This window comes from Cervus elaphus, chromosome 26 (genome assembly GCF_910594005.1).
Source record: "Cervus elaphus chromosome 26, mCerEla1.1, whole genome shotgun sequence".
NCBI lineage: Eukaryota > Metazoa > Chordata > Mammalia > Artiodactyla > Cervidae > Cervus > Cervus elaphus.
Window position 1 is genome coordinate 38,481,988 of NC_057840.1, and position 26,126 is coordinate 38,508,113.

Here is a 26,126-nt window from a genome sequence, read left to right on the forward strand (position 1 = left end):
TACAGGTTTCTCAAGAGGCTGGTAAGATGGATCTAGTATTCCAATCTCTTTCAGAATTTTCCACAGTTTGTTGTGACCCACACAGTCAAAGACTTTAGCATTCTCAGTGAGGCAGAAGTCAATGTTTTTCTGGAATTCTCTTGATTTTTCTGTGATCCAACAGATATTGGCAATTTGATCTGTGGTTCATCTGCCTTTTCTAAATCCAACTTGAACATCTGGAAGTTCTCAGTTCACAAACTGTTGAAGCCTAGCTTGGAGGATTTTGAACATTACTTTGCTAGCATTCAAAATGAGTGCAATTGTGTGGTAGTTTGAGCATTCTTTGGCATTGCCCTTCTTTGGGATTAGAATGAAAACTGACATTTTCCCAGTCTTGTGGCCACTGCGGAGTTTTCCAAATTTACTGGCATATTGAGTGCAGCACTTTCGCAGCATCATCTTTTAGGATTTGAAATAGCTTAGGTGTAATTTCATCACGTCCACTAGCTTTGTTCGTGGTGATGCTTCCTAACGCCCTCTTGACTTTACATTCCAGGATGTTTGGCTGATGCTGAGTGATCACACCATTATGGCTATCCAGGTCATTAAGATCTTTTTTGTATAGTTCTATGTATTCTTGCCACCTCTTCTTAATCTATTCTTCTTCTGTTAGGTCCATACAGTTTCTGTCCTTTATTGTGCTGTCTTTGCATGAAATGTTCCCTTGGTATCTCTAATTTTCTTGAAGAGATCTTTAGTCTTTCCCATTCTACTGTTTTCCTCTATTTCTTTGTACTGTTCACTTAGGAAGGCTTTCTTATCTGTCCTTGCTATTCTTTGGAACTCTTCATTCATATGGGTATATCTTTTCTTTTCTCCTTTGCCTTTCACTTCTCTTCTTTTCTTAGCTATTTGTACAGCTACTCAGACAGCCATCTTTCCTTTTTGCATTTGTTTTTCTTGGGAATGGTTCTGATCATTGTCTCCTGCACAATTTTGGTAACATTTAAAGAATTAAAAACATTATCTTTGAAGGTCCTATACTTCAGATGCTGCTACTCTAGCTTCCTGATGAAGGAACTAAGAGTATCAGGTGGGTGTCGAATGCCAGAATAGCATTTTATGGGATGTTTGAGCAAAAAGGAATCCTAGATGCCAGATGGGGAAACTGAGGTTCAAAAAATTGAAAAGGCTTGCAAGTGGTCACGCTGGTGACCAGTGGCACAACCTAGATCAGGCTGGTCATCTCACACTCTGTCCCCTCCACCACACTGGGTTTTCTAGTGGATAATTTTAGCCCAGCAAAAGTAAAATCTGGGTATCAAAAATATATTTCCCTATGATTCCCATATAAATTGGATTGTGGAAATAGATTCTAAATAAAATATAGATCTATTGTTATCCAGTATTCATTAAAATTCTCATATACCTGTCAAGATTCCCCAACAGAATTAATTAGAGAAAATGAAGTCCTTAACCATCTATATTGCTTTTTTATCCACTATGTTTGGCACAGTGAATTTGCTTTTTCATACATTCTCTGTGTCCATCTGTCCTGCATGTCATGCTCCTCCATCCAAAAGACTTTCTAAGACTATTCTGAGATTCACAGAGATAAAATCTGACTCACTGAGTGTCATAAGGACTCACCCTGCTCCGTGGATAGCCAGACCGATAAAGAAGATGATGAAAACATGGTGTGTGTACCAGAACAATTCATAGGACACCTGCCGGATGAACTCGGTGGAAGAGGTCATGATCAAGATCAAAGCCAGAGAGATCAATAGGCCAGTAATGCCTGCGATTGTAGTTAGCAACTCAGTGATTGTGTTCTAAAAGAAACAAACACCATCACATTAATGTCTCAGTTCCATTTTTCCATTTTAGGATCAACATTTGAGAATCCAAACAGGGAGTAATTGGAGTAATTCAAAATGTACTAGTCAGAAGCACATTAACCTTGGAAAGGGTCCCCATACACTTCTAACAAGGGACTTATCCTTTCCTCTGCCACCTGAGGGTGGAATTCACTATGCTCAAATTTTGTCCAGTGTCATTCTGTTAACTACTTTCTTTCCCATCTGTATAAATCAGCCATCATGCCAAAGTTGATGATGTTGAATTGAAATTAGGACAATATATGAAAATGCATTTTAAGATACAATACTGCCAAAAAACCCTGAGTTTCAAGTTTTTAATTTTTAAAATAAAAATGAGACTCACCATGCTTAATTGCATCTTAACATTAATAAACACTTTTCTGAAGAGGTCCCTCAGGGGCATCCCTAATAAAGCAGCTGCACATTCTGTTCCCCTGGCAGTTATTCCTTGCTCTCGATTTTTAATTGGAAGGACCATGACTTGCATTTCTTTCATGCCACCTCAGGAGGCTTGGAATACGGCTTTGTAAATCCTAGGTGATCAATAAAGATACAGCTATTCTTATCAGATAGACACAAGGCCAGAATTCTGACCTGTTAGTGTAGAGGGTGGTTAAATAGCTTTTCAGAATATGAATCATAAAACATTTTGCCTTATTGGGAGTTTCCCATATTCTGGTCAAGTCATTAGTATTCACACACTGTGTTACTATCTTTGAGACAACCATGAGCTCCATAAATGCACACTGTACTTTTTGTCAGTAAAATATCATTGATTTGGGCCACTTTGAGATCTTGAGGTAACTTAAACCGGGACTTCTCTGTTGTTTATTTTTTCCTTTGTAGAGCAAACAGTGGAAATAAAATTGAAAGGGTTATGTCTAAAACATTTAAAAGACTTTTTTTCCCAGTGTACTCAGGCATTTTAGAAATCCATTGATATCACTTGGTGTGCTAATTTCAAGTCATTCTTCTTTGCTTATTAAAGCAAATCCCCACTTCCCTCTTCTTGTGACATATTTATAGACTGGTTTGAGTTGCAAGGGATCATCTAAAACAATTCCTCTGTGTCTTGTTAGAAATGCTCTATAATGTACATGTTGTGTTATGGGTACCTATCTTTCTCTAAATATCCCAGATTAGAAGGTTTCTTGACCTTAATTAGTACTTACATTGTATATCGCCTTTAAAATTTTGAAATAGCCATATGGGGAGTAGCTTAATCATTTTTAATTTACTTCAAATTACTTTAAAAGTGTTTGTAATAAATACAATTTATTGTAGTCTCTTCAAAAGAAATTTATTCTTGGGTATGTATAACAGCAGAGTTCCCAGAGCCTTAATGGGGGACAGAGTTAACCCCAGTAGGTGCCCAGATAAATCCTGCAGCTCCAATAAGTACACCAAAGGCATTCCATTCCCACAGGCTTAGGGCCTCTGTAGCTTCTAATTATTGTCAGCTAAGAAAATGTAGCTCTACTAGATCAATGGCCTGATTTTCAAAATCACTGTAGGATAATTAGAAGACGTGACATGGAAGAATTTCCCCAGAAAGAGACTTTGAATATTGCTTCTTCAAATAAGGCTAAATGGGCAAAAGGGTCACTTAAAGAGATGGCCCAGACAGTATTGGAGGAATTTCCATTTTGGAGAGTATTGTGTTAGGCTCTTCTTGGGCAATACCGATTTTTGATCTTGGTCAACATGCAGGATACATTTTGCAATATGGTAGGTAGTACATGGCAAAAGTTTAGATCAATGAGGAAAACAGAGGTAGGGGGTGAATTAAAGGAGAGAAATGTCTTTTCAGGCAGATTTCTGTGGTAACACATTGGGTTTTCTTACATGTGCACACAACTAATTAGCATTAATGATGTCACTGGCCATGCAGGTCTCATTATGGAATTAGCTGCTCTGTCCAGCATCAGATTTGGCAAACTAGCTAGTCATTTGTGTGCCAAAAATGACACAGGAAAAGCAATCCAGAAAACAATTTGCAAACTGAAAATAAAGACATCCAATTCATCATCCCTTAATTTAGATGGCGCTTCACGTTCTTTATGATTCTAATGTTGGTAAAAAATATCTAATCATGAGCTACTTTAAAAACTTAAAGGTTAAAGTTTTAATAGGTTATTTCATTCCTTGTTTAGGTGTATTTATTTATTTCTTTTGGCTATAAACTAATTAAGTGGCATCAATTTTTCTTGCTCATAACCTCTTAGCAACGATGATGGCAGAAGAAAAGGACTTCTTTTAAAAGGTGAAATTGATGTTAGCATTTGGCAGAAACCAGCTCCCTAGCTTTTAAAAAATTATTATCAGAAGCTTTTGAAATAAAGGATTCCTTATAAAGGTATCATAAAAGGAAGGATTTAGGGGATGAGAAACGATGTGACATGCAAGAAGAGCTCACTGTGTGGAAGGTCCGGATGGGGTTGAGGTAGGTCTCGTTTGGCGTGTCACCGAGTTTGGAAAGTGCAGCCACAAGTCCCTCTGCCTCTGGCGACTGGCTCCAGTGGTAATGCTCCAGATTAAACAAATGCGCCACGATGTGGATGGCTACGGGTTGGGGACGGCACGGAACAGGCACCGTGTTAATTTCTTCCTTTGTGGTTACTCTCCTGGCGGCTCAGACGGCAAAGCATCTGGCTGCAATGCAGGAGACCTGGATTCAATCCCTGGGTTGGGAAGGTCCCCTGGAGAAGGAGATGGCAACCCACTCTAGTACCCCTTGCCTGGAAAATTCCATGGACAGAGGAGCCTGCTGGGCTACAGTCCATGGGGCTGCAGAGTCGGACACGACTGAGTGACTTCATTCACTCATGGGTAGGGGACAACACAGAACAGGCACCACGTTAGTTTCTCCCTTTGTAGTTACTCAAAAACTCAATGTCTCTCTGGTCAAGTTTCTCTGTTCTGGTTTTTGTAACCTCCAAGGAAGAGTGATTTGTGCATCTTTCCTAGTGTCTTGAATGAAATGAACTGAATACTTTTGAAGATACTGTATGATTCAGCACATTCATTTTTTTTTTTTAATTTGGCTGTGCAACCCATCACCATATTCATTTTAACTATATTAAGACATAAAGTAAATTTCAATTCACCATAATTTAATTATAAATGTATAATCATTCTGGATATAGACTAGATATTATGATACACAAGCTAATTATATATATATATTCTACCCTATATATATATATAAGAAGATATACATACACACACATCTCTTCTTTCCCAAGAAATCAGAAAGTAATTTTCTAGAATACTGTATATCAAACACACTTATATATATATGCATATGACATATGATATAGATACCAGAAGAGATAGTGTTTTTGTTCTCTTTCAGACATTATATTTTTTATTCTTACTTTATACATATTAGTGAATATATATATATACATATACATATATGTACACATACACACATATACTTACATATGTTATTCCCAGTGGACCAAAATAAGTATTTATGAAACTAAATCTCTCAGTATATTCTTAAGAAGAAAATTTAGTTTTCTAATTCTGGGAGTTGGTGATGTCTAAATTCCAAGTGAAGAGAACAAGCTCAGATCACAGCATCATCTGGCCTAAGGAGTCTATACCCAGTGCTACTTTCTTGTCTTCTGAAATCTATGGGGATGCCAGCAGCCACAGCATTCAGACAAAAACATCCTGAGGCTCTTCCTGCCAATGGGAGCCCTGCTGGGTGGCCAGATGATACTCGCCATTGAGATCAGATTCAAGTGTGAAATGAGAACTCATTACCCAGAGGATAGGTAATTTCCCAGCTGACATCTTCTTTTTTTTTTTTTCCCCCCTGCATCCACAGTGAAAAGCTGCAGAGGTTTCTACTATTATAAGTCTCTATAGTGTGGGTGAATTCTGGGGTCAACCCTGGTTGTACACTGTGAGTTGAGGTGTGGTTGTTGTTCAGTAGCTCAGTCGTGTCTGACTCTTTGTGACCCCATGGACTGTAGCCCACCCGGCTCCTCTTTCTATGGAATTTCCCAGGCAAGAATACTGGAGTGGGTGTGTGGAGTGAGGGAAAAGGAAAGAGCAGGAGTTTCTGTGCATGTCGGTGGCATTTGGTTCTAGTAGCAGATAAATTTAGAAATATATCTAAATATATCACCTCCTATTTGTCCTCTTCTCTCTGTCACCCGAGTTCCATTTAACAGAGCCATTCCCTTTTTTGCCCTGCAAAGCAATCCTCCTGTTTTAAGACCCAATTCAAAAGTTGTTTTCTCAAGCATTCTTCAGTTCCACAGGCATGGATGATGCCTTGATGACATTTTCCAGATATTATGGTTCTGATTATTTTTACCTGCGTTTCTTGATGGATTTTGACTTGATCATCTTGATCAAGACTTGATCATCTTGAAATCTCAACACCTGGTACATGCTTAGCGCCAGCCTGAATTTAGTAAGGCTTCCCTGGTAGCTCAGTGGTAAAGAATATGCCGGCCAATAGGGGAGACGCAGGAGACTCGGGTTCAGTCCCTGGGTTAGGAAGATCCCCTGGAGGAGGGCATGGCAACCCACTGCAGTATTCTTGCCTGCAGAATCCCATGGACAGAGGAGCCTGGCGGGCTACAGTCCATGGAGTAACAAAGTCAGACATGACTGAAGCAACTGAGCGTGCCTGTCCTTAGTAATGATGTGCAGAGTGAGATTACAGAACGGGAGAAAGTCCAGAGCGACAGTCTATGTGCAGCATTGTTAGAGTAGCATTTTCTCTGCTAATATGTATTTTTGCACATTTTTCTACAGCCTTTAAGTTGGAAATCAATTCAAATATACTTTTGGTTGAAGCTTTTACTTAAGAATGCAAAGCACGAGACAGTGTTTCTGAGTCTATGATGTTGACTATCTCCTTATGGATTTAGTGAGGTGAGCACCCAAAAGGTACTGTCTTTCCTCATATGTTCTATTTGTCAATATATATGGCCATGCCTCTGAAGGGGCTGTCTTGTTTGGTCCCAGCATCCATGGAGCTAGAAAAGCTTACCCAGCAGCAGTCTCTTGCAATATGCTGTACATAAAAAGGAAACTACTGTTTTCTTAGTTCGACATAAACATTGTCTAGTATTTTCTAATAGCTGTTTTCTGACAATGGTCTTAAAGTTTTGAAAAACAAGTAATCTTTTTCTTAGATAACATACATTGAATACTTATTATTATATTATATATATAGTATATTTATATAATATTATTATTATATCATTAATGTATATTATTATATACTCCAAATGCTGTTACAAATTCTTTAGGCATATGATTTCACATAATCCTCAAATATTAGTCTTATTCCCATTTTACAGATCAGTGTTTAATAAATTAAGAGGCCTGTAGTTCATTGATGGAAAAGGTAGGATAAAACTCTGTTTGCCTATGCCAGAGCCCAATCTTTTGACCTTTAAGTTATATTGCTTCTTTTCTCTAATCAATAATCACTATACTTTACTGAAGATGAATTTCTCCTAAGGGCTTAGCTAGACTCTTTGAATAGCTCACTTGGTGTCTTTAATCTAGAGTCAAAGAGCTCCTAAGACTGATGACTGATGATTATCTTTGGAGTCCTCTTTGTAGGTGGGTATAAATCCTCTGTCTGCATTTTATCCCTTCACCCACATGCCTCTGCTCATACCTCCTTCAATTCTCCCTCTGTGTACTAAAGCAGACCAGAGAGAGAAGAGTTATTCCCATTTTACAGAAATAGACACTGAGCTTCAAGCCCCAAATTAAGTGATGTATTTACCATTACATAACCTACATGTGATGGTCAGAAAAGGAATACAGGATAAAGTCTAGGTCTTTTATAGTCTACATTCTATAGCTTCTTTCTCCCATGTAATGAGCTGTTGGTCACAATCTACTTTCTATTAGGTTGATTTCCACATGAGCATTTGGCACTGATGAACTAAATTTATTTTTTTTCTAAATTTAAGTACATTTATTCCATGAGCAAAGATATTGAGCTCTTCATCTATTCCTATTGCCAGGTTTCTCATAACAAATCTGAAGAAACTAACGAGGTAGAGTATGAAAACCCAAGATGCTTTTCACAAGGTAGCTCTTCAGGGAATATATTGAAAGCTATTCTTTCCATTTTTTTCTATGTACTTTAAAATTCATATCTTAAATGTTTCATTTCTGCAGCTACCTCCATGTTCTTTCTTTTCAGGTGGTACAGGGGTAAAGAATCCACCTGCCAATGTGGGAAATGCAAGAGACACAGGCTTGAACCCTGGAGAAGGAAATGGCAAGCCACTCCGGTGTTCTTGCCTGAATATACCATGGACAGAGTAGCCTGGGGGGCTAGAGTACACGTAGTCACAACGTGTCAGATACGACCGAGCCCAGCACAGGAGCAGTGCTGCCCGTGTGCACGTTCAGTTCCCCAGTCATGGCTGACTCTTTGTGACTCCAAGGACTGTAGCCCGCCAGGCTCTTCTGTCCATGGAATTTTCCAGGCCAGAATTCTGGAGCCGGTTGCAATTTCTCCAGGGGATCTTCCTGACCCAAGGATTGAACCTGCATCTCTTGCATCACCTGCATTGGCAAGTGGATCCTTTACCACTGAGCCATCTGGGAATCCATTTTCTCTTAGGTTGTACCCTGATTTTATTGCAATCTTGGCTTGGAACCAAAGGTATTCCAGCTACCAAATCCAGGGTTGCTGGAACTTGATAGATATCAGGGGAGAGATGGCTTTTGTTCTTTTAAAAACATTATATTTTCTATTCTTCCACTTATACGTTTTAGTTATTTTAATATGAATAGCTGTGCTATCTATGTTCACAGTGACAGTTGTTTCAAGTATATGATAAAATAGTGACAAGATTTTATTTTTTCTCTCTTAGTCATCAAAATCATGTTACTCGATTTGGTATGAGCATGTGGGAGAAAGAAAACTGGAGGATATGTCTCAGTTACTTAACTTCTTTTAGTCCCTGTTTTCTCATCTGTAAAAGGGGTGGGTTGAACTAAACTATGATATCTAGGCTCCCTTCCAGCTGTCTGGCTCCTATGTCTCCATTTGAAGTTAATTGGGAACATTTGTCATCTGAAAGGGAGCTGCAGTCCAATATGAGAGCAAACATGAAATTTAACTTTTTAAAACATTTTCAAAATCAACACTGTCTTAAAGAAGCTTCTTCAGTCTTATGGCAAATCCAGTGTCACCAGCTACACGGGTTCTCTCCTCATGGTGTCTCAGGGGACCTCTTACCGATCGCGTGGAAGATCCCAAGGTACACATTTCCAGAACCCATCCGAGTTCCATGTTAAAAAATGCTATGGCTCAGTCTTTCCACTATTTTTTCTTACCAAAATATTTTTTACAGTTAAAAGAGAGCTGCAATCTTGGACACACTACAAATGCACATTTAATTGGTGTGTGAACTTTGGAGTTCAAATAAGGAGCTTTTATTGAAGAGTGAATAAAAAAAAATTCATAAAGGCTACAATTAGAGCCAGTTGCCTTGAGAAAGTTCCTTTTCCTCCCTTCTTTCCTTCCTTTTCTTTTTCAGGAGATCAAAGGGAGCATAATTGAGGGAGAATCTTGGAAGTGTGGTCAGTTCTATGCTATCTTTCTGCCTGCCTGTCAGTGATAACAGTCATTTTGGAGTTAGTCACCTCCTAATTAAGCAGCCTTTAGAAAGAAGGACCCAGGGACAAATTCTGGCTGTGTTTCTTGCAGCCAGAATTTGGCCCCAAACTTTCAAATTTGTGGTCTTGTTTCTGCAAGAATACACATATTCTCTGGCATACTGTGCATGCCAATCATTTGAAAATCACATTAAATTGTGTGAGGCAGGACTGGGGAGACGCCTCCTTGGAACTCTACATGCCTCAAGCAGAACTAGATCAGTAGCCATCCCTTTGGGATCAGGTCTGAAAACGTTTGGGCCTCTGGGATTGTTCTCTGTGGTGGGGCCTCCAAATCACTTTTTCTCAGCATCCCGATTCTGAGGTCACTTCTCTCAACCTGTCTCTATTGTGTTTCTTGAGGTTTACAAACTAATCAGGAGGTGCCTGTGGGTCATTATCCACCCCTGGAACCTAGCAGATGCCAACTGCAGGGGCAGACAGAGCTGCCGGGGTCACCATTCACAGCCCCCTGGAAGGAAGCTCGGGCTTAAAGCACTACTATTCAATTGGAAGGGTCTTCAAGGTCTACTGTGGGCCAGAGTCCAGAAAGATCTGCATTAACAAGAACAGAGAGGCAGCAAAACTATGATTTTTATACCAGGGAAAATGGGGCTCTGAAAATGATTTATTAGTGGTTGAAGAAGGCTCCAGCAGCTCTTATCGTAGGCAAGCAAGCAGGGAGGCAGGAAGCCAAAAGAAGAGTTCCTGTCACTGCATTTTCGGTGATGCCCTTGATTATAGATACCATTGTTTGCCTCTTCCCTCCTCCTCCCCAGCCCACTTTCACCAGGCTGTAATTACCTCCTTTAATGATTTGACCAATTAAATCCTGCAGTTCAACTTATAGGGGAACGGATGAGAAATTAGAGTCTGGCACGCAAACTTCGACGTGGATGCACGTCTTCCAAGGTTACACACCTCTATTAAGCCGGTCGGCTATTTGAAAAGCAGCATAATGGGCGATGCTAATAAAGCAAGCACGGGGACATTTTCAGCAGCTCCCGAGTGAATCTACCAGAAGGACAAAATGTGAAAAGCAAAGGTATATCTATGAAACCAGGGCTTAGCATTTTTCTCCCCCTAAAAGCACAGTTGCCAGCCGCGTTTCTTCGTCAATGTGAAATGTAATAATTGCTTTGTCAGGGTTTGGGAGAAGCAGAGCGCTCTCTCTGCACCCTCCTGCCTCTGCCTGGAGTGGAAACAACAGCAGGGCTGCTGGTTGCCATGGCGGTGGGAGACGAGGAGCCTCTGCTCTTAAAAGCCGACAGACCCTGCTGGCACAGCCCCGGGAGACGTTTGGGAGCCTGGCAAACAGTGGGGATTCAAGGAGAAGAGGGCCGGGGAGAAGACTTGATTCTCTCCAGGGATTTGTGAGGGAAAGCGGGAGAACGGGCATCCTGCTTTGTCTTGTCAGAGCAGAATGTGAATTGATTATCTTGGATGACTGGCATCATTTTGAGTCTCTTCGCTGCCCACACTCTATCTTTCGTCCACCCCCAAAACGCTCCCGGTTCCCTGGCAACTCCTGAAGGCTTACAGAGCACCTTGTCCCAAGAAATCCCTTGATCTCTTTTTTCCTGCTGGTTAACTTTCCTACTCATCCTAAGGTTAGACCAGATTTGTTGAGGACCTATTATGTGCGGGGACCGGGAGAGGGAAGAGGCGTAACGCACAGTCTCACATTTTAAGGTGATCGGAGTCTGAGAAATTGTACTGTGCGCTAGGAGGGGTGGCTGGGGCCCAGAGATAAAGAAGCCCAGTAGCCCAGATCTGGCAGCTCAGGGGGAAGCTGGCTAAGCACGGAGCCCTGGATATGGTGACCATTTATCTAGTGAAGAGGAGAGGGCAAGCATTTCAGACAGAGGGAATAGCAAGGGCAAATGCACAGCCTGCTCGGGGACCACCAGTAGCGAGGAAAAAGCAAGGGGGTGTGGTGAGAGATGAGCTGGGGCACAGTGGGCGGGGCGTGGTGATGGGCGCCTGCTCACCAAGCTGATTCTCTTTGCAATAGCAGCAGTAAATGACCTGAAGTCTGTAGGTTTCCAAGAGGTCCACTCCTGACAGCTAGTCTGCACATCTCATAAGAATGGATACAGTGCATTATTGATTGTTTTTTTTTTTTTTAATTCCACAGAGTAGGACATAAGGAACTTATCTGAGATCACACAACCCATCAGTAGCAGGCGTATAAAAGAACTTGGTCATCTGATTCTAGTCAACTGCTGTCCCTGTGAATTATGCTCCATTCTGAAACCATTACTGACTGTACCAGTTTCAGGAAGTTATATATAGTTCCTATCATGGTATCTTGGGCACGGGAGGCAGATATTCAACACGCATCACTGATATATATATATATATATATATATATATATATATATATATATATATATGTACTATTGATATATGATTCTGCATGAAGAAATATGCATACCCAAAGGTTTAAGGAGAAAAAAATCATTGCATAACACATATTTTCCTTTATTCTTTGATTCCTTTTCTGACATGTTTTGATGCTCTGGGGTTTTTTTGTTCCTTCTCTCTATAATATCTTTATAACTTTCTCTTAGAGTCCAATTCTGCCTTAAAGCTATTGCAGAGTGAGCATTCTTCCTGCCATTGTAGTGTGTTTTATCCCCTCCTTTAAAACAGAATTAAAGGTTCTCAGGTTTTAAAGGAAGCCTAGAGTTTCCTTGAATTCCTTCTCTGAAGCACTTTCCAAGATGCAATCTGGATTCCACTAGAACAGCTCCCCCCACAGGGAACTCAGCCCTCTCAGGGGGCCCTTATTCTAATTTCAGATAATTTTCAAGGTCTGGCAAAGGCTTCCATTTCTGAGCTTAAATCTGCTTCCCTGAGTCTTCATTCCTTCCTGCGTTTACTCATTCATCAAAGATTATTGGCATCTATACATATTCTGCACCAATGCAGGCCTTGGAACACAAAGATGAATTAGCCCTGCTCTTTGTCCTCCAAACTTTCTCTGGTTTTCTCTGGGACATGCTGTAGTTTTACCCTTAATTCTTAACAAACACTGAAGGACTTTTCCAAACACTTCCTGGGTTGGCTTAATCTGGCTTTGAAGACAGCCAGTAGGGAGCTCTCCCCACTTGTCTCAGCACACACCCAAAGTTGTGCTAATTGGCACTGGGGCACCGTCTGTCATGTCTTGTTGCTTAATTAAATCTATATTTGTTTTGAATGTTCTTTTTACTCTGCTATTTTTTTTATGCATGAGAGGATAAAAACAAAAGAGAAAAACATTTTATAGTTAAATTAGTTTGAGGAAAACAGTCCTGAATCATAACTCTTTATTGTTCAGATAGCCTTTTATTTCAATGTCTTTGTTGTCCAACAAAACCACAAGCCAGTTGGTTGTTGCCCCTCTTCGTTTCTGTCTCACCAGAGTTTAACCTTGACCTTGGATGCTAATTTCTAGTGCTTTTATCTTGAACTCTCTTGTTTTCTAATTCAAGAAATAGTGATAACAATTTATATGCCTATAAAGCTTCAGATCTTTTCAAGATCCTTTTATATCCACTAGCTCAATACTATTCAAAACCTCGTTCACATGATCTTGCTTTTCTTCTTTTTATTGCCCATGATACCACTTGATAGTCATTTTCCCATGACTGAATGGGATTTTGAGTATAGGTCAATTTTATTTCTGATGTGAATTATATTGAACAACAAAGTGCTTATTTTTCAAGTGGATCTTTACCACGGTATTATCAACAAGCTTAATTATTCAGAAATGAAGATGAAGTTTCATAAACTTTTCCTTGACAAATTGAAGGCTTGGTAAAGAAGAGAAGGCATGAATGTAAATTAGAAATTTAAAAATCCATTTGTATAAGGTTTGTATGGTCAGATGGAAGACAAAGATTTCTTTCACCTAAGGGTGGGTCTTTGGCAGGGAGGAAATAAACAGAACTATTAAGTGAACGTGTGGTATTATAAAATTAATCAGACAATTAATAATAAGCACTTACTTGCATTAATGACTATCCCATAGGCAACCAGTTTGTGAAATTTGAGATTTTTGTCTAATTGCCTCCTCCATGGTCCTCTGAAGCACTAGAGTAACAAAAATTAGAAAGTCTTATTCAGGGAAAATCATAGCAATAACAGTGTCATGAGAGTTAAGAGAATAAGACTCAGGCTCTCCCTCTAAATTACTAAAGGTGGGCCTACCTGGACAAAAAATTAGTGGCCATTAATTAGTCAAACAGGCAAAATCAAATGGTTATTACTAGCTTTGCTGAAATTCCAACTCAATAAAAGTGATTGAGTTAGTAGCTCCTTGGCTAAAAGTCAAAACTCTAGAATAAACCTGCTAATAATCATGCATCAGCTAATTTAGAAAATGAAGATGATAACCATCATCCTCAGTGATGTGGTTTAAGTAGTCTATAAATTATTCCTTATTACACAAAGAAAGGCTCTATATTCATCTACATCTAAATATTCATAAAATTATGAAGATGATTATATGATAAATTATTAAGTCTAGAAGGGTTGTTGAAGGTCTCATTTTTCTGTACAGTGCATTATTCTGTTTGGCAGGAAACACAGGTAAGCACTCAACGCAGTGAAATCTACATAATTAGGAAATGCCCCATTGTGTCTGCTAGGGGTTAAAATTTACATACTAAAATCTATGTACACTAATTGTGTTTTCCTGGGCTGAAAACTCAGAGAGACGTTTCTTTAGTGGCATTTGACTCATCTATGTATCTGTTTCCTTTTAATCAGAAATGGTAATAGTTCAAGCTGTTTTAATGCTTCCATCTTCATGAGTCAGGTCAATCTTATTAGCCTTTCTTTTCTGATGAAGCAGATGCATCAGGGGAAGGTTGAGCAGTGAGTCCAATGTCATGTAAGGTGTCAATGGCAAAAGGAAAACACAAATCAAATGTACCAATTTCCGATTTTCAGCTTTAGCTGTTGTGTCCTCTCTACAAAGAAGCACATGTCAATCTAAACAGGATTACTGGGAATTTTGTAGTGAAGTACATCTTTGTTTTCAATAGCACTTATATTAATAGATCATAACAACGGAAATTATTTCAAATAACTTAGTACTTACGGTACTTGCCCCTCTCATGAATGAAATAAGGTTTCGACTGACGGGGAATAGGATTAGCATGCAGTTAAAATTCAGGCAGACTGCAGATGCGCGAGCCCAAGCCAGTGTTGACTGTCAGTATGTAAAGACATAAGAAAGAAATACAGTGAAACAGGGAAACTGGGGGGAATCGAATGCATTTTGTTTTCTGAAATGATAATTAATGCATAGTACCCAAATCTACTTACACCCAGAATAACTCGCGTATAAAGGAAAGACTCTTCCTCTTCATACCAATAGAATGTGTCGATAAACAGATATAAATTCACTCCCAGCCATGAGAGCTAGAGCAGAATGGAAAAAAGAGCCAATCAATACTGCCTTCAACCTTTCCTTCTTCTCAAAATCACTTGGGGTTCTTGGGGTCTTTTTTTTTTAAGTGAAATGAAAAGCTTTTCAATATCAATCAGAATCATTCCATATACTTATTTCTTATAGGTTAGTTTCATAACAGTTATCATCATGATAAGAAATTGTTAACTTTATTAAAAAAGATTTGAAACACATAGGGGTATACTTTAAGGAATTTAATGAAAAGTACAGAACCCTCCTAATCAACATTGCTATAATGTGTTAAGTCAATGATGTCAAGGAGGAAATCCTTAAAAATCAACTCAGAAAATACTTTAGAAAAATTCCAATGTCATAGCCTAATTCAAACACTTCCTTCAATTTACAGAAACATTCATACCCGATGCAAATGAAAACCACTTGACTTTAAAAATAATGATTTGCATGATTCTGCAAGAGTAAATTAAGATTTACCAAGGTGTATCTCCTGGATGTTTTCTAACAAGTTTTAGTCTTTTAAGCAGAGCAATACTTCACGTTACTTAGTGTTCCTATACAAGTCATCTGAAGAATCAGGGTATGCAATGTATATGTTTAGAGTTGAATAACAAAAATGATACTTACTACTAATATGATGGAGAGACTCTCATTCAAAATCCAGCATCCCATCATGACAGCTTTGCCCTTTTGCAGTTGGCAAATTATTTCTTTCATTCACCTCAGCCTGGATGTTGTATCCCTAGCAAGGGCTTTTTTGCTGTGTTATTTTATCTTTTTGTCTTAGGAAGGACCTACTGGGAGCAGCTCTTGAGGAATTTCTAATTAAGGACTTCTTGCCAAAGGCACATCTCCAAGTTGACATGCCTCATGACCTGGGTGAAAACAAGGCAAGTCTCTGTCTAATGATTCCTTTCTTCAAAGATTTCACAAGAAAAGAAAGCTCGTTTTATTAAATTAGCCTCATGTACTTTATACCCCATTCATTTTCTACATGATTGCAGTCAGGATGATAATAAGTCCTTATGTAAATTTGAAAAATAACCTAACTGCTGAAGGCTGGATACAGCAAAACATTTTAATAGAGTTTTTGCCACTTTGTTTATTTTCGTTTCCTCACTTCCTTTCTTCCTCTTTGAAAAAAGCTTTTTATAGAAAACATAGAATGATGGGTAAATAAATATAAGTAAATCTTTCAGAAGATGATGAAGAAAACCAGAGAAGAATCATTAAAAAAAAAAACACAGATGGAGGAACTTTCATAAATTTAAAATGTGGATGGGACTTCCCTGGTAGTCCAGTGGTTAAGACTCCATGCTTTCAATGCAGGGGACTCAGGTTTGATTCCTGGTTCAGGGAACTAGATCCTGCATGCCACATCTAAGACCTGATGCAGCCAAATAAATAAATATTCAAAAAATATGTAACTATAAGGAATGAAGGAGACAGTTTTGTGGGATTGCAAAATGAATTGTATTTTTTTCCCCCTAATCCCACTTGGTGTACCCAGGAGGTCAGTGAGAATATTCTTTCATGCTTTAGTGATCCAAAGAGTGGCTCTGTCTGGGTCTGGTCCAGTCTCTGATTTTGTGTAAGTTACAGTTATTAAATGGGGCTTCCCAGGAGGCGCAGTGGTAAAGAATCTGCTTGCCAGTGCAGGAGATGCAAGAGATGTGGGTTTGATCCCTGGGTTGGGAAGATCCCCTGGAGTAGGAAATGGCAATCCATTCCAGTGTTCTTGCCTGGAAAATTGCATGGACAGAGGAGCCTGGAGGGCTACAGTGCTTGGGGTTGCAAAGAATCGGACACAACTCAGTGATTGAGCACACACACACACACAGAGTTATTAAATACAGTGACTATGACTTCTCTGGTGGGCAGAGTTGGCCCAATTTCAGCAATATGTTTTTTTGCTCAAATATTTCACTTAAAGTTTTCACATAATTAAGATGGAAATAGGAGGCTTGAATAATTGCTTAAGCTTTCTGCATCCTCATATGGTGAGTCTATTTAGTTATTCTAAAAATACTAAAATTTTAATATTAATTAAAATTAAAAGAAAATATTAAAATTAAAAAGAAAATTAAAATTGGCAATAATGATAATTATGACTATTCATTTACCTAAATAATAGGAAACAATGACAGATTTTATTTTTTTTGTCTCCAAAATCACTGTGAATGGTGACTACAACCATGAAACTAAGACACTTGCTCCTTGGAAGAAAAACTATGATGAACTTAGCATATTAAAAAGCAGAGACATCACTGCCAGAAAAGGTTCATATACTCAAAGCTATAGTTTTTCCAGTAGTCATGTAGGGATGTGAAAGCTGGACCATAAAGAAGGCTGAGCACTGAAGAATTGATACTTTTAACTGTGGTTCTGGAAAAGACTCTTAAGAGTCCCTTGGACAGCAAGGAGATCAAAATAGTCCATCCTAAAGGAAATCAACCCTGGATATTCATTGGAAGGACTGATGCTGAAGCTGAAGCTCCAATTCTTTGGCCACTTGATGCTAAGAACTGATTCACTGGAAAAGACCCTGATGCTGGGAAAGATTGAGGGCAGGAAGAGAAGGGGGTGACAAAGAATGAGATGGTTGAATGGCATCACCAACTCAATGGACATAAGTTTGCATTAAACTCCAGGAGATAGTGAAGGACAAGGAAACCTGGCGTGTTGTAGTCCATGGGGTTGCAAGGAGCTGGACGTGGCTTAGCAACTGATCAGCAACAAATAATAAGAGTAATTCTAAATCTTAAATAAAAGTAATTAGCCTCCAACTAATAAAAATAAATGAAAAAAAATCTTAGATAAATAATCCAAGTACCAGGTTAAAGACTTTCCCAATATTGTCCAATTAACTCATTGACTCTAAGAGGTAGGTATTCTAAGCCAAGTTACAATACAGAAACAAGCCTAATGAAGTAACTTGCACTAGAAGCAGCTGGAACCTCCGACTTTAGCTTCATTATTTTTAAACATGACCCTAAACATCTCCTTTTCTTTCATTCATAAATATACAATTTTATGTGATACTTTCAGGGCAAATTTAGGCATTCAAATGTAAGCTGATAAAATATAGATACCTAAGAAAGATAGTGAAGTACTGGGAAGCCTGGCATGCTACAGTGCATGGAGTCGCAAAGAGTCAGACAGAACTTAGCAACTGAGCAACAGAAAAAGTACAAAAGTTAAAAACATCCCCTTAGAATAAATTTCACTGAATTATGCCTTAATATCTTTTTTTTTTGCTTTAATATCTTAAAAAAAAGAATCCCACAAGTCTATGTATTAGACTTGCAGCAGGTCCCGACAGGCCAAGAAGGGGCTGCCCACATTGCAGGCTCCTCAGGGAGGATGGGTCACCAGGAGGAAAACTGCCTGATAGAAAGATTGTTATAAACGGGTGAGCCAGACATTTAGCACATAACAGAAACCTTACAGAAAAGGGGGAGGGAAGTCCTAGGTGCTGGAAAGCTTGGTTCCTCGGGTAATATTGGGAAAGGAGAAGAGGGCACAGGGGAGAAACTTCTAGAAGCATTTGGAGCTAGACTCGCCTAGAAGCCCAAAGTCAGGAAGCAGAGATGCCTCCTGCATCCCTGCAGGCTGACAGGCCCTGCGAAAAGTCAAGGAAGGTGGGTTTTCAAAGCTGTGGACAGTGGTTTTCAAAGGAATCTCAGTAGCTCCAATGTCATGCAGTTGGGGGTGAAGGTTGCACCCCCAGTGCCCCAGAAATGTCAGTGAGAGGCGCACAGTTACACCCAGAACTGGAGCGCCGGCGAAAGAGAGGCCTGTGAGGTGCTGAAAACATTCAGTTTCTGATCCGGAGTCTTAGCTCCGGAAACCATGTGACCGAAACCAACCCCATGCGCACAGGGAAGCCAAACAACATGGAAACATCGGAGTTTGGAGCGGAGAAAGGTGTGCTGGGGGCCCCTCAAGGCGACAGGGTGTCTCATGCCTTGAAAACCCCCAGTTCCCCCAAAGCTCTCAGCAAAGCCCTTTTCTCGGAAAGGGGAGGGTGGGGCGGGATGAACTGTTGCAAATGTCTTGGTGTCAGAGCCTTTGGTCTTGAGGTCAGGTCACGGTCAGGTAGCCGTGTTGCTGTGAATCTCCACCAAACAAGGGTTAGTCTCTGTTCTGACAAGAAAGGGCCAGTTTCCCGTGTGGCTGAGGAGGCGGATCTCAGCTGGCAGTTCCCTCAGGGCCAGATCCCCAGACCCTATCCAGTGTCATCGCTGAGGCAGCCAGGACCCAGCCGACCCTCAGGCTCCTCAGGCCTCCCAAGCAGCGAGGTTGAGGGGGCAGGTCCTACAGACCACCTCTCATGCAGACTCAGCTGCCGTGAGGACACAGAGGTGGGGATGGGGAGAGATTCATGCTGCCTCAAGGCCTAGGCCCAGCCAGTGGGCAGCCTGACCAGGCTCTGGAGCCCTGCAGGAAACAGCACAAGCCTCTTTCCTGAGACCCCAGCTCACCTGCTGGCCTGAAGCCAGGTGAGCTGGAGGGCCCCAGGGACAAAGCTGAGATCCGCTTCTTAGCTTACTCTCCTCTTGACCATCACTTGTTTCAGTTTAGTTCAGTCACTCAGTCGTGTTCAACTCTGTGCAACCCCATGGACTGCAGCACGCCAGGCCTCCCTGTCCATCACCAAATCCTGGAGTTTACTCAAACTCACATTCATTGAGTCGGTGATGCCATCCAGCCATCTCATCCTGTGTTGCCCCTTCTCCTCCTGCCTTCAATCTTTCCCAGCATCAGGGTCTCTTCCAATGAGTCAGCTCTTTGCATCAGGTGGCTGCAGTACTGGAGTTTCAGCTTCAGCATCAGTCCTTCCAATGAACACCCAGGACTGATCTCCTTTAGGATGGACTGGTTGGATCTCCTTCCAGTCCAAGGGACTCTCAAGAGTCTTCTCCAACACCACAGTTCAAAACCACCAATTCTTTGGTGCTCAGCTTTCTTTATAGTCCAACTCTCACATCCATACATGACCACTGGAAAACCCATAGCCTTGACCAGATGGACCTTTGTTGGTAAAGTGATGTCTCTGCTTTTTAATATGCTGTCTAGGTTGGTCATAACTTTTCTTCCAAGGAGCAAGTGTCTTTTAATTTCATGGCTGCAGTCACCACCTGCAGTGATTTTGGAGCCCCCCAAAATAAAGTCTGTCACTGTTTCCACTGTTTCCCCATCTATTTGCCATGTAGTGATGGGACCAGATGCTATGATCTTAGTTTTCTGAATGTTGAGTTTTAAGCCAACTTTTTCACTCTCCTTCACTTTCATCAAGAGGCTCTTTAGTTCTTCTTCACTTTCTGCCATAAGGGTGGTGTCACCTGCATATCTGAGGTTATTGATATTTCTCCTGGCAATCTTGATTCCAGCTTGTGCTTCCTCCAGTCCAGCATTTCTGATGATGTACTCTGCATAGAAGTTAAATAAGCAGGATGACAATATGTGTACAGCTTTGATGTACTCCTTTCCTGATTTGCAATCAGTCTGTTGTTCCATGTCCAGTTCTAACTGTTGCTTCTTGACCTGCATACAGATTTCTCAGGAGGCAGGTCAGGTGGTCTGGTATTCCCGTCTCTTGAAGAATTTTCCACAGTTTGTTGTGATCCACACAGTCAGAGGCTTTGGCATAGTCAATAAAGCAGAAGTAGATGTTTTTCTGGAACTCTCTCATTTTTTTGATGATCCAGTGGATATTGGCAATTTGATCTCTGGTTCCTCTGCCTTTTCTAAATCCAGCTTGAACACCTGGAAGTTCACAGTTCATGTACTGTTGAAGCATATGGCTTGGAGAATTTTGAGCATTACTTTGCTAGCGTGTGAGATGGGTACACTTGTGCAGTAGTTTGAACATTTTTGGTGTTGCCTTTCATTGGGATTGGAATGAAAACTGACCTTTTCTGGTCCTGTGGCCATTCTGAGTTTTCCAAATTTGTGGCATATTGAGTGCAGCACTTTCACAACATCATTGTTTAGGATTTGAAATAGCTCAATTAGAATTCCATCACCTCCACTAGCTTTGTTTGTAGTGATGCTTCCTAAGGCCCACTTGACTTCACATTCCAGGATGTCTGTTTCTAGGTGGGTGATCACACCATCATGATTATCTTGGTTGACCCTTGACTAAATGTCCCCACTAATGATTGCTCATTGACTATTGCTCACTTGGGGGCAGGGCCCACTGGTGTGCTGACCAATGGCTGAGTCGGACCTCCAAGGGTGACTCTAACCACCAGGCCTTAGAGATCTCCCCATAACCATTGCCTAGTAATGGGTTGTATGGTAACGGTGCCCAGCAACTGCCAGGGGCTAACGGCTGCTCACTGACCTGATCTGTCACACACAGACCCCCTGCCTAGACCTCCATCCTAGGTGAGACCAAGGCAAGGATGGATGCAAGCTCCCCTGATCCTGGGGTGGGTTGGATGAGGAAGTACCTGTACCTTCCTTTAAATGACTTAACTGATCAGCCTCAGAGACAAAGAAATTTTAGGCATTTCTAAGAAGTGAAAGCATTGGGTGGTCTATTCACACAGGTAAAGAAAGAATGCACAGGTTCTCTCACCAGGAAATGACAAATGGAGATGCCTTGACTGTTCCAAGTCGGGTCAGAAAGGAGATCCGGGAAGCAGTGAACACATGGAGGCCGGGAAAAACCAGCAACCAACCGATCCTGAGGCAGGGCAGACCCTTGCCCCAAAGACCAGGGCCTGAAGCTTCCTCTTTCACCGCTAGTCCCTCTAATCAAGGAACATACACCTTCGCAGTTATAAACACACTCACGATTACGTGAGATGATGACTCTTTGGGAGACATTTTAGATTTGCCAGCAAAAATGATCAAACTTGCTTCTCTTTAGAAAAAGATATTATTTCTAAGGAACTTTTCCCTCTAGAAATATATAAAAGTACAGGTATTTTGGCAGCATTAACCTGAGGTAAGAGTGCAGTTAGTGAAATATCCTCAGTAGCTTTTTTAACAGTGAGACATATAAAGATGTAAAGTCTTCATATTCATTTCTTTAAGCCAATAATCTTCCATGATGAAATGATTTGTTATTTCTGAAGTGTTCAGGATTTACATATCTTAGAGGCATTATTCAGGTGGGTTATAAAAATTAATTCAGAGCGACTACCTCCAGAATTTTATACTATCTTCTCTATTTTAGATTCAGTGAGTGTGAGACAGAGTTGGAGCTTTCTGGCTTTCTGTATTCTTCATACGGTGTACCAAATGAGAGGCATATATTGCTGAATAATAATGTGTGGTCACATTTTTGTTGTAGTTAATTGCCTGGACTATTTCTAGTGCTACAATAAAAATAAAATTTAAAGGTTTAGGTTTAAAAACAACACAGCATCTTTGCATGCTCCATTCTTATTTCTAAAATGTGATGTATTTGTTCCTCATCTTGAGCATGCAAAGACACTTTGTGTTAAATCTATTATTCATTCATAGTGTAAAAGATGGTTCATAGCTGTGTTATAAAAGTATAGATCATGACAGCTTCTGCATTTTTCTCTACAGATTTTATTTTTGTAGAACTTGCCATGTTTAGTTTACTCATATTAAAAAATATGTGACTTTCAAATTATATTCAGTTTATTCAGAGCTCAGCACTATTGTACAATTGATGGACATGCTTTTCCTTCTCATATTCTCTGTATTCATATATAAGGATAATCTGTTGACACCATTGGTTGGTTTACAATATTGGAATCAGATTTTATAAAAGACAAGTATCATACCTTATATCACACACACACAAGTTCAACTCAGTCCAGCCACTGCACTCCCCAGAAGTCCTCAGTTTTGATAAATATGATACTGTGATTTCTCTCTTTATTTTTAATTTATCTGGGGAAGTTCAAGGATGCCTATCCAGCCCCCAGTGGCTGCCTTAGTTTTTACTGCAATGAAGAAATTTGTACAAATCAGAATTTAAATCAAAGCTATCTGAATCATTTCCTAAGAATTCAGGTCAACTGAATGAAGTTGCATCTAAGGAGAGGAAATTGTACAAAATCTACTAAAATGATATGAATGCTCAGCATTCAATCTAGCTTCACCTAATTGTTCTTTGTTGCTAATAAGTTGTGCTCATTTCATTTCTCAGGATTTTCTCAGAAAAAAATGAAGTGAAATTTGTTCTGTGTGTTTCTAAGGAGATATTGTCCTTCTAATTAAAATGGATACACCCATTGGTTCTTCCAGCTCAACACAAAAGATGTGGATTTTTTTTCCCTTGTAGAGATTACCAGTAACAGACTTTCTGTAGTAGAGAAAGCAGGAAGGGAACCAAACAAATATGTTTACAAAGGCAGGTTAATTGCTTGTATATAAAACAGAAACTCCATACTGCCCACACTACATTTCTGGACTGGATTTGCTCCATTGTATTTTTTGTTCTTTTTAGTTTCTTACTTGAACAGTTGACCCAACAAAAAAACACTTTGATCCTCAAGGGCAAGATTGATCATCCAGTAGCTTTTTTGCTGCTGCATACTAAAATCTAAGTTCCCTGTAGACATAGCAGAGTTCACAGTGCATAAAAATAGCATTGCCAAATCTTCTAAGCATTAGACATGTTTTTGCCCCTTTTCCTAAAAGCAAAAGTGAAAAGAGATGAAAAAAGTAAATTAAAAAGTACAGACACAAATAGTATCAGGTTTTTATATAGTTATTTTGAGGAGCATTTGTTGTAAAAATTATGAAACTCTGTTAGATGAATCATATGTTGAATGAATTCATTTTTTAAAGAAAAAGTAGAGCAAAAGAAAAGAGTTCAGAAAGGCCATGCATTGAAATATATCTGATTTTTAAAATAAAATAAAATTAAATATATCACCAACATCTTACTGTTTGCTGAATTAAGTATATTGTATTTTTGTTTTAGGAAAGGTTGTGCTCTCAATACTGTATAAAAATATCTTATTTCACAAACTTAGATTGGCATTAGTCAGTTTAAACCTTTTTTTCCCACTTAGGCATAATGTATTTGTCCAAGTTTCCCAATTTCAAATGAACAGTAACTGAGACCATAGCACTCATCACATGATGCTCGGCTCAGAGGGTGTTAGAGTTTGGATTCCACTACTTAGAGGCTTACAGGGTAGCAGGGAAGTGAAAGGACGTGTGTAGCAATGAAGTAATCATTTCAAGGTGAGCGCATCCTGGAGTGGGCGAGACTCTCCACCTGGGGGCCACTGAAGCACAAGGAGATCTTGCTAAAGGATTTACTGTAGGGAGAATGCTCTCTACATGAGGATCAAACTGATTGTTGTCAAAAATTACATGACATGAAGAAGAGAAGGAGGAAAATAAATTTAAATTTCTGTGTCTCTCAAAGGGTCCATTGAATGAGCTCCCCAAACATCAAACAGCAAGGAAAAATGACTCCTGCTTCCAATCTTCCTGCAGGCACCTCTGATTCGGTCTGCTAAGCCCAGAAGTCTTTGTGCTTCCTTCAGTGTCCATTTGCCTGCCTTCATCTTTCTCATTGCCCACATGTTTGTAGTACGTTTCATCTTTACATTTATTGAGTCACCTAAAATCTTTGAGAGTCATTTAGAAAGCTACTTCATGGAGTGATTGGCCCCTGACGAATAAAAATAAATGAAAAAAAAAAAAAAAAAAGAAAGCTACTTCTTACAGGGCTCCGATGCTGAATAGCCTCAGGACCACAGTTCAAAAGTGAGCAGAGAGACTAACTCATCATTTCTTATCCCCAAACTAAGTGTCACAGTTCAAAGTCTCCTGTTTTGCCAATTTTAACTTTTTGGTTTAGGAATCTGGTGGAAGTCAGAATTATCGTGCTTTTTATATTTTCTATCATGCCCAGCATACACTGAAACTTATTAAATATTAAATAATAAACACAGAGCTACATTCATTTCCCCGCTTCTTGAAACGTAAGACAGTTCTATACAAATCCGTACACAGATACATTTGCAGGATTTTCGAGCACTGTTTTCCCTTTAAGTTTAAATCTGAGAGGAAAGTTTTCCTGTCTAGGTCGTGAATTATTTAACTTCTGAGTTTAGGAAAATTTAAAGTTTAAGAAGGCTAGTCTGGAAATCCCTTCTTTGCATATCCAAGCTGTTCATCTCTCAAAAGTCAAAGTGGATGCCAGAATTCCATAGATTTCATTTTTCAAGATGAACATTCATATTTGAACATATTTCAAAGCAGATGGTTTACAGTTCATGTATTTGTTGCTGTTTTCCTGCCACAACAACTAAATATTGAAGACACATATTTGTGATGAGGAGAGCACTTCCAAACCCTCTCTCCTGCTGCTCTTTCACACTACGTGCTCTAACCCCTGCGTGCTGCAGGGAAAGGCTCTGAGGAATGAAGCGGTGAATTACATCCATTTGATTTAATAGACAGCGGAGGGGTGAAATAACATAAAACAAGCTTCCTAAAAATAAATGCATTTTTTTGGTAGCAGTCATGAATTTTCTGGTAGCAAATAAGAAAGCAAATGAACACGTATTGAAATATTCTGTTTTCATGATCCATTTAGATGAACTGGAAAGTTTACTTTTAAGCCCTCTACTACCTTATAAGGCAGTTTGCCAAACTGTGGGACTGTTTGATCACAGTTCAGGAAAGAAGAGGAAAATCAAACGAAGGTTTTTTTTTTTTTTTTTTTTTTAAGTAAAGCCATCAGATAAGAAAGTATCAGCTGGAGAAAGCATTGTACATTTGTACTGAAGGATGCCAATGTCCCTCAACAGGTTCAATGATATCTCTTTTCTAGGATGAAATGATTTGCTGCTCATTTGTCATCTCATGTGCAATTTGCTATTATCCTACTCAATTATCAATGTTTGCATTATTACAAGTCTGAAGATTCATTTTGTTAATAAAGGGTTCAGTTAGGAATTGGAACCAAAATAATACAAGCTTTTGAAAAATGGAAAATAGAAGAAAGAATTGTAAGCACAGAAAAGAGTAGGTTCATTTGCTAGTTTAACAAGATTTCTGTGAATATTCAATAACCACTAAATAAGAAACTGGCAAAAAGGGACAAACCTGTCCACAGTTATCATCATAACCATCATCCAGCAACATAAGACGTGCACACACAAAAAGACTTAGGAATACTTTTTTAGAAGATGGTTTGTAGAACTTCATACTAAGAATCAAAATTGCCTAGA

The 26,126-nt window shown here is 39.6% G+C and overlaps 1 protein-coding gene across 1 annotated transcript in view; it reads right to left on the reverse strand.

The window, feature by feature from the left end:
• NOX3 (NADPH oxidase 3) overlaps positions 1-15,652 on the reverse strand; it is a 67,636-nt gene extending 51,984 nt beyond the window's left edge. Inside the window, exons 1-6 of the mRNA XM_043888435.1 lie at positions 15,568-15,652; positions 14,841-14,936; positions 14,614-14,724; positions 13,517-13,601; positions 4,279-4,424; positions 1,633-1,814 (exon numbers count right to left, since the gene is read on the reverse strand). Coding sequence (XP_043744370.1) covers positions 1,633-1,814; positions 4,279-4,424; positions 13,517-13,601; positions 14,614-14,724; positions 14,841-14,936; positions 15,568-15,615 — 668 coding nt within the window. The 5' untranslated portion in view covers positions 15,616-15,652. The remainder of the gene's footprint in view (positions 1-1,632; positions 1,815-4,278; positions 4,425-13,516; positions 13,602-14,613; positions 14,725-14,840; positions 14,937-15,567) is intronic.
• Positions 15,653-26,126: the final 10,474 nt, after the last annotated feature.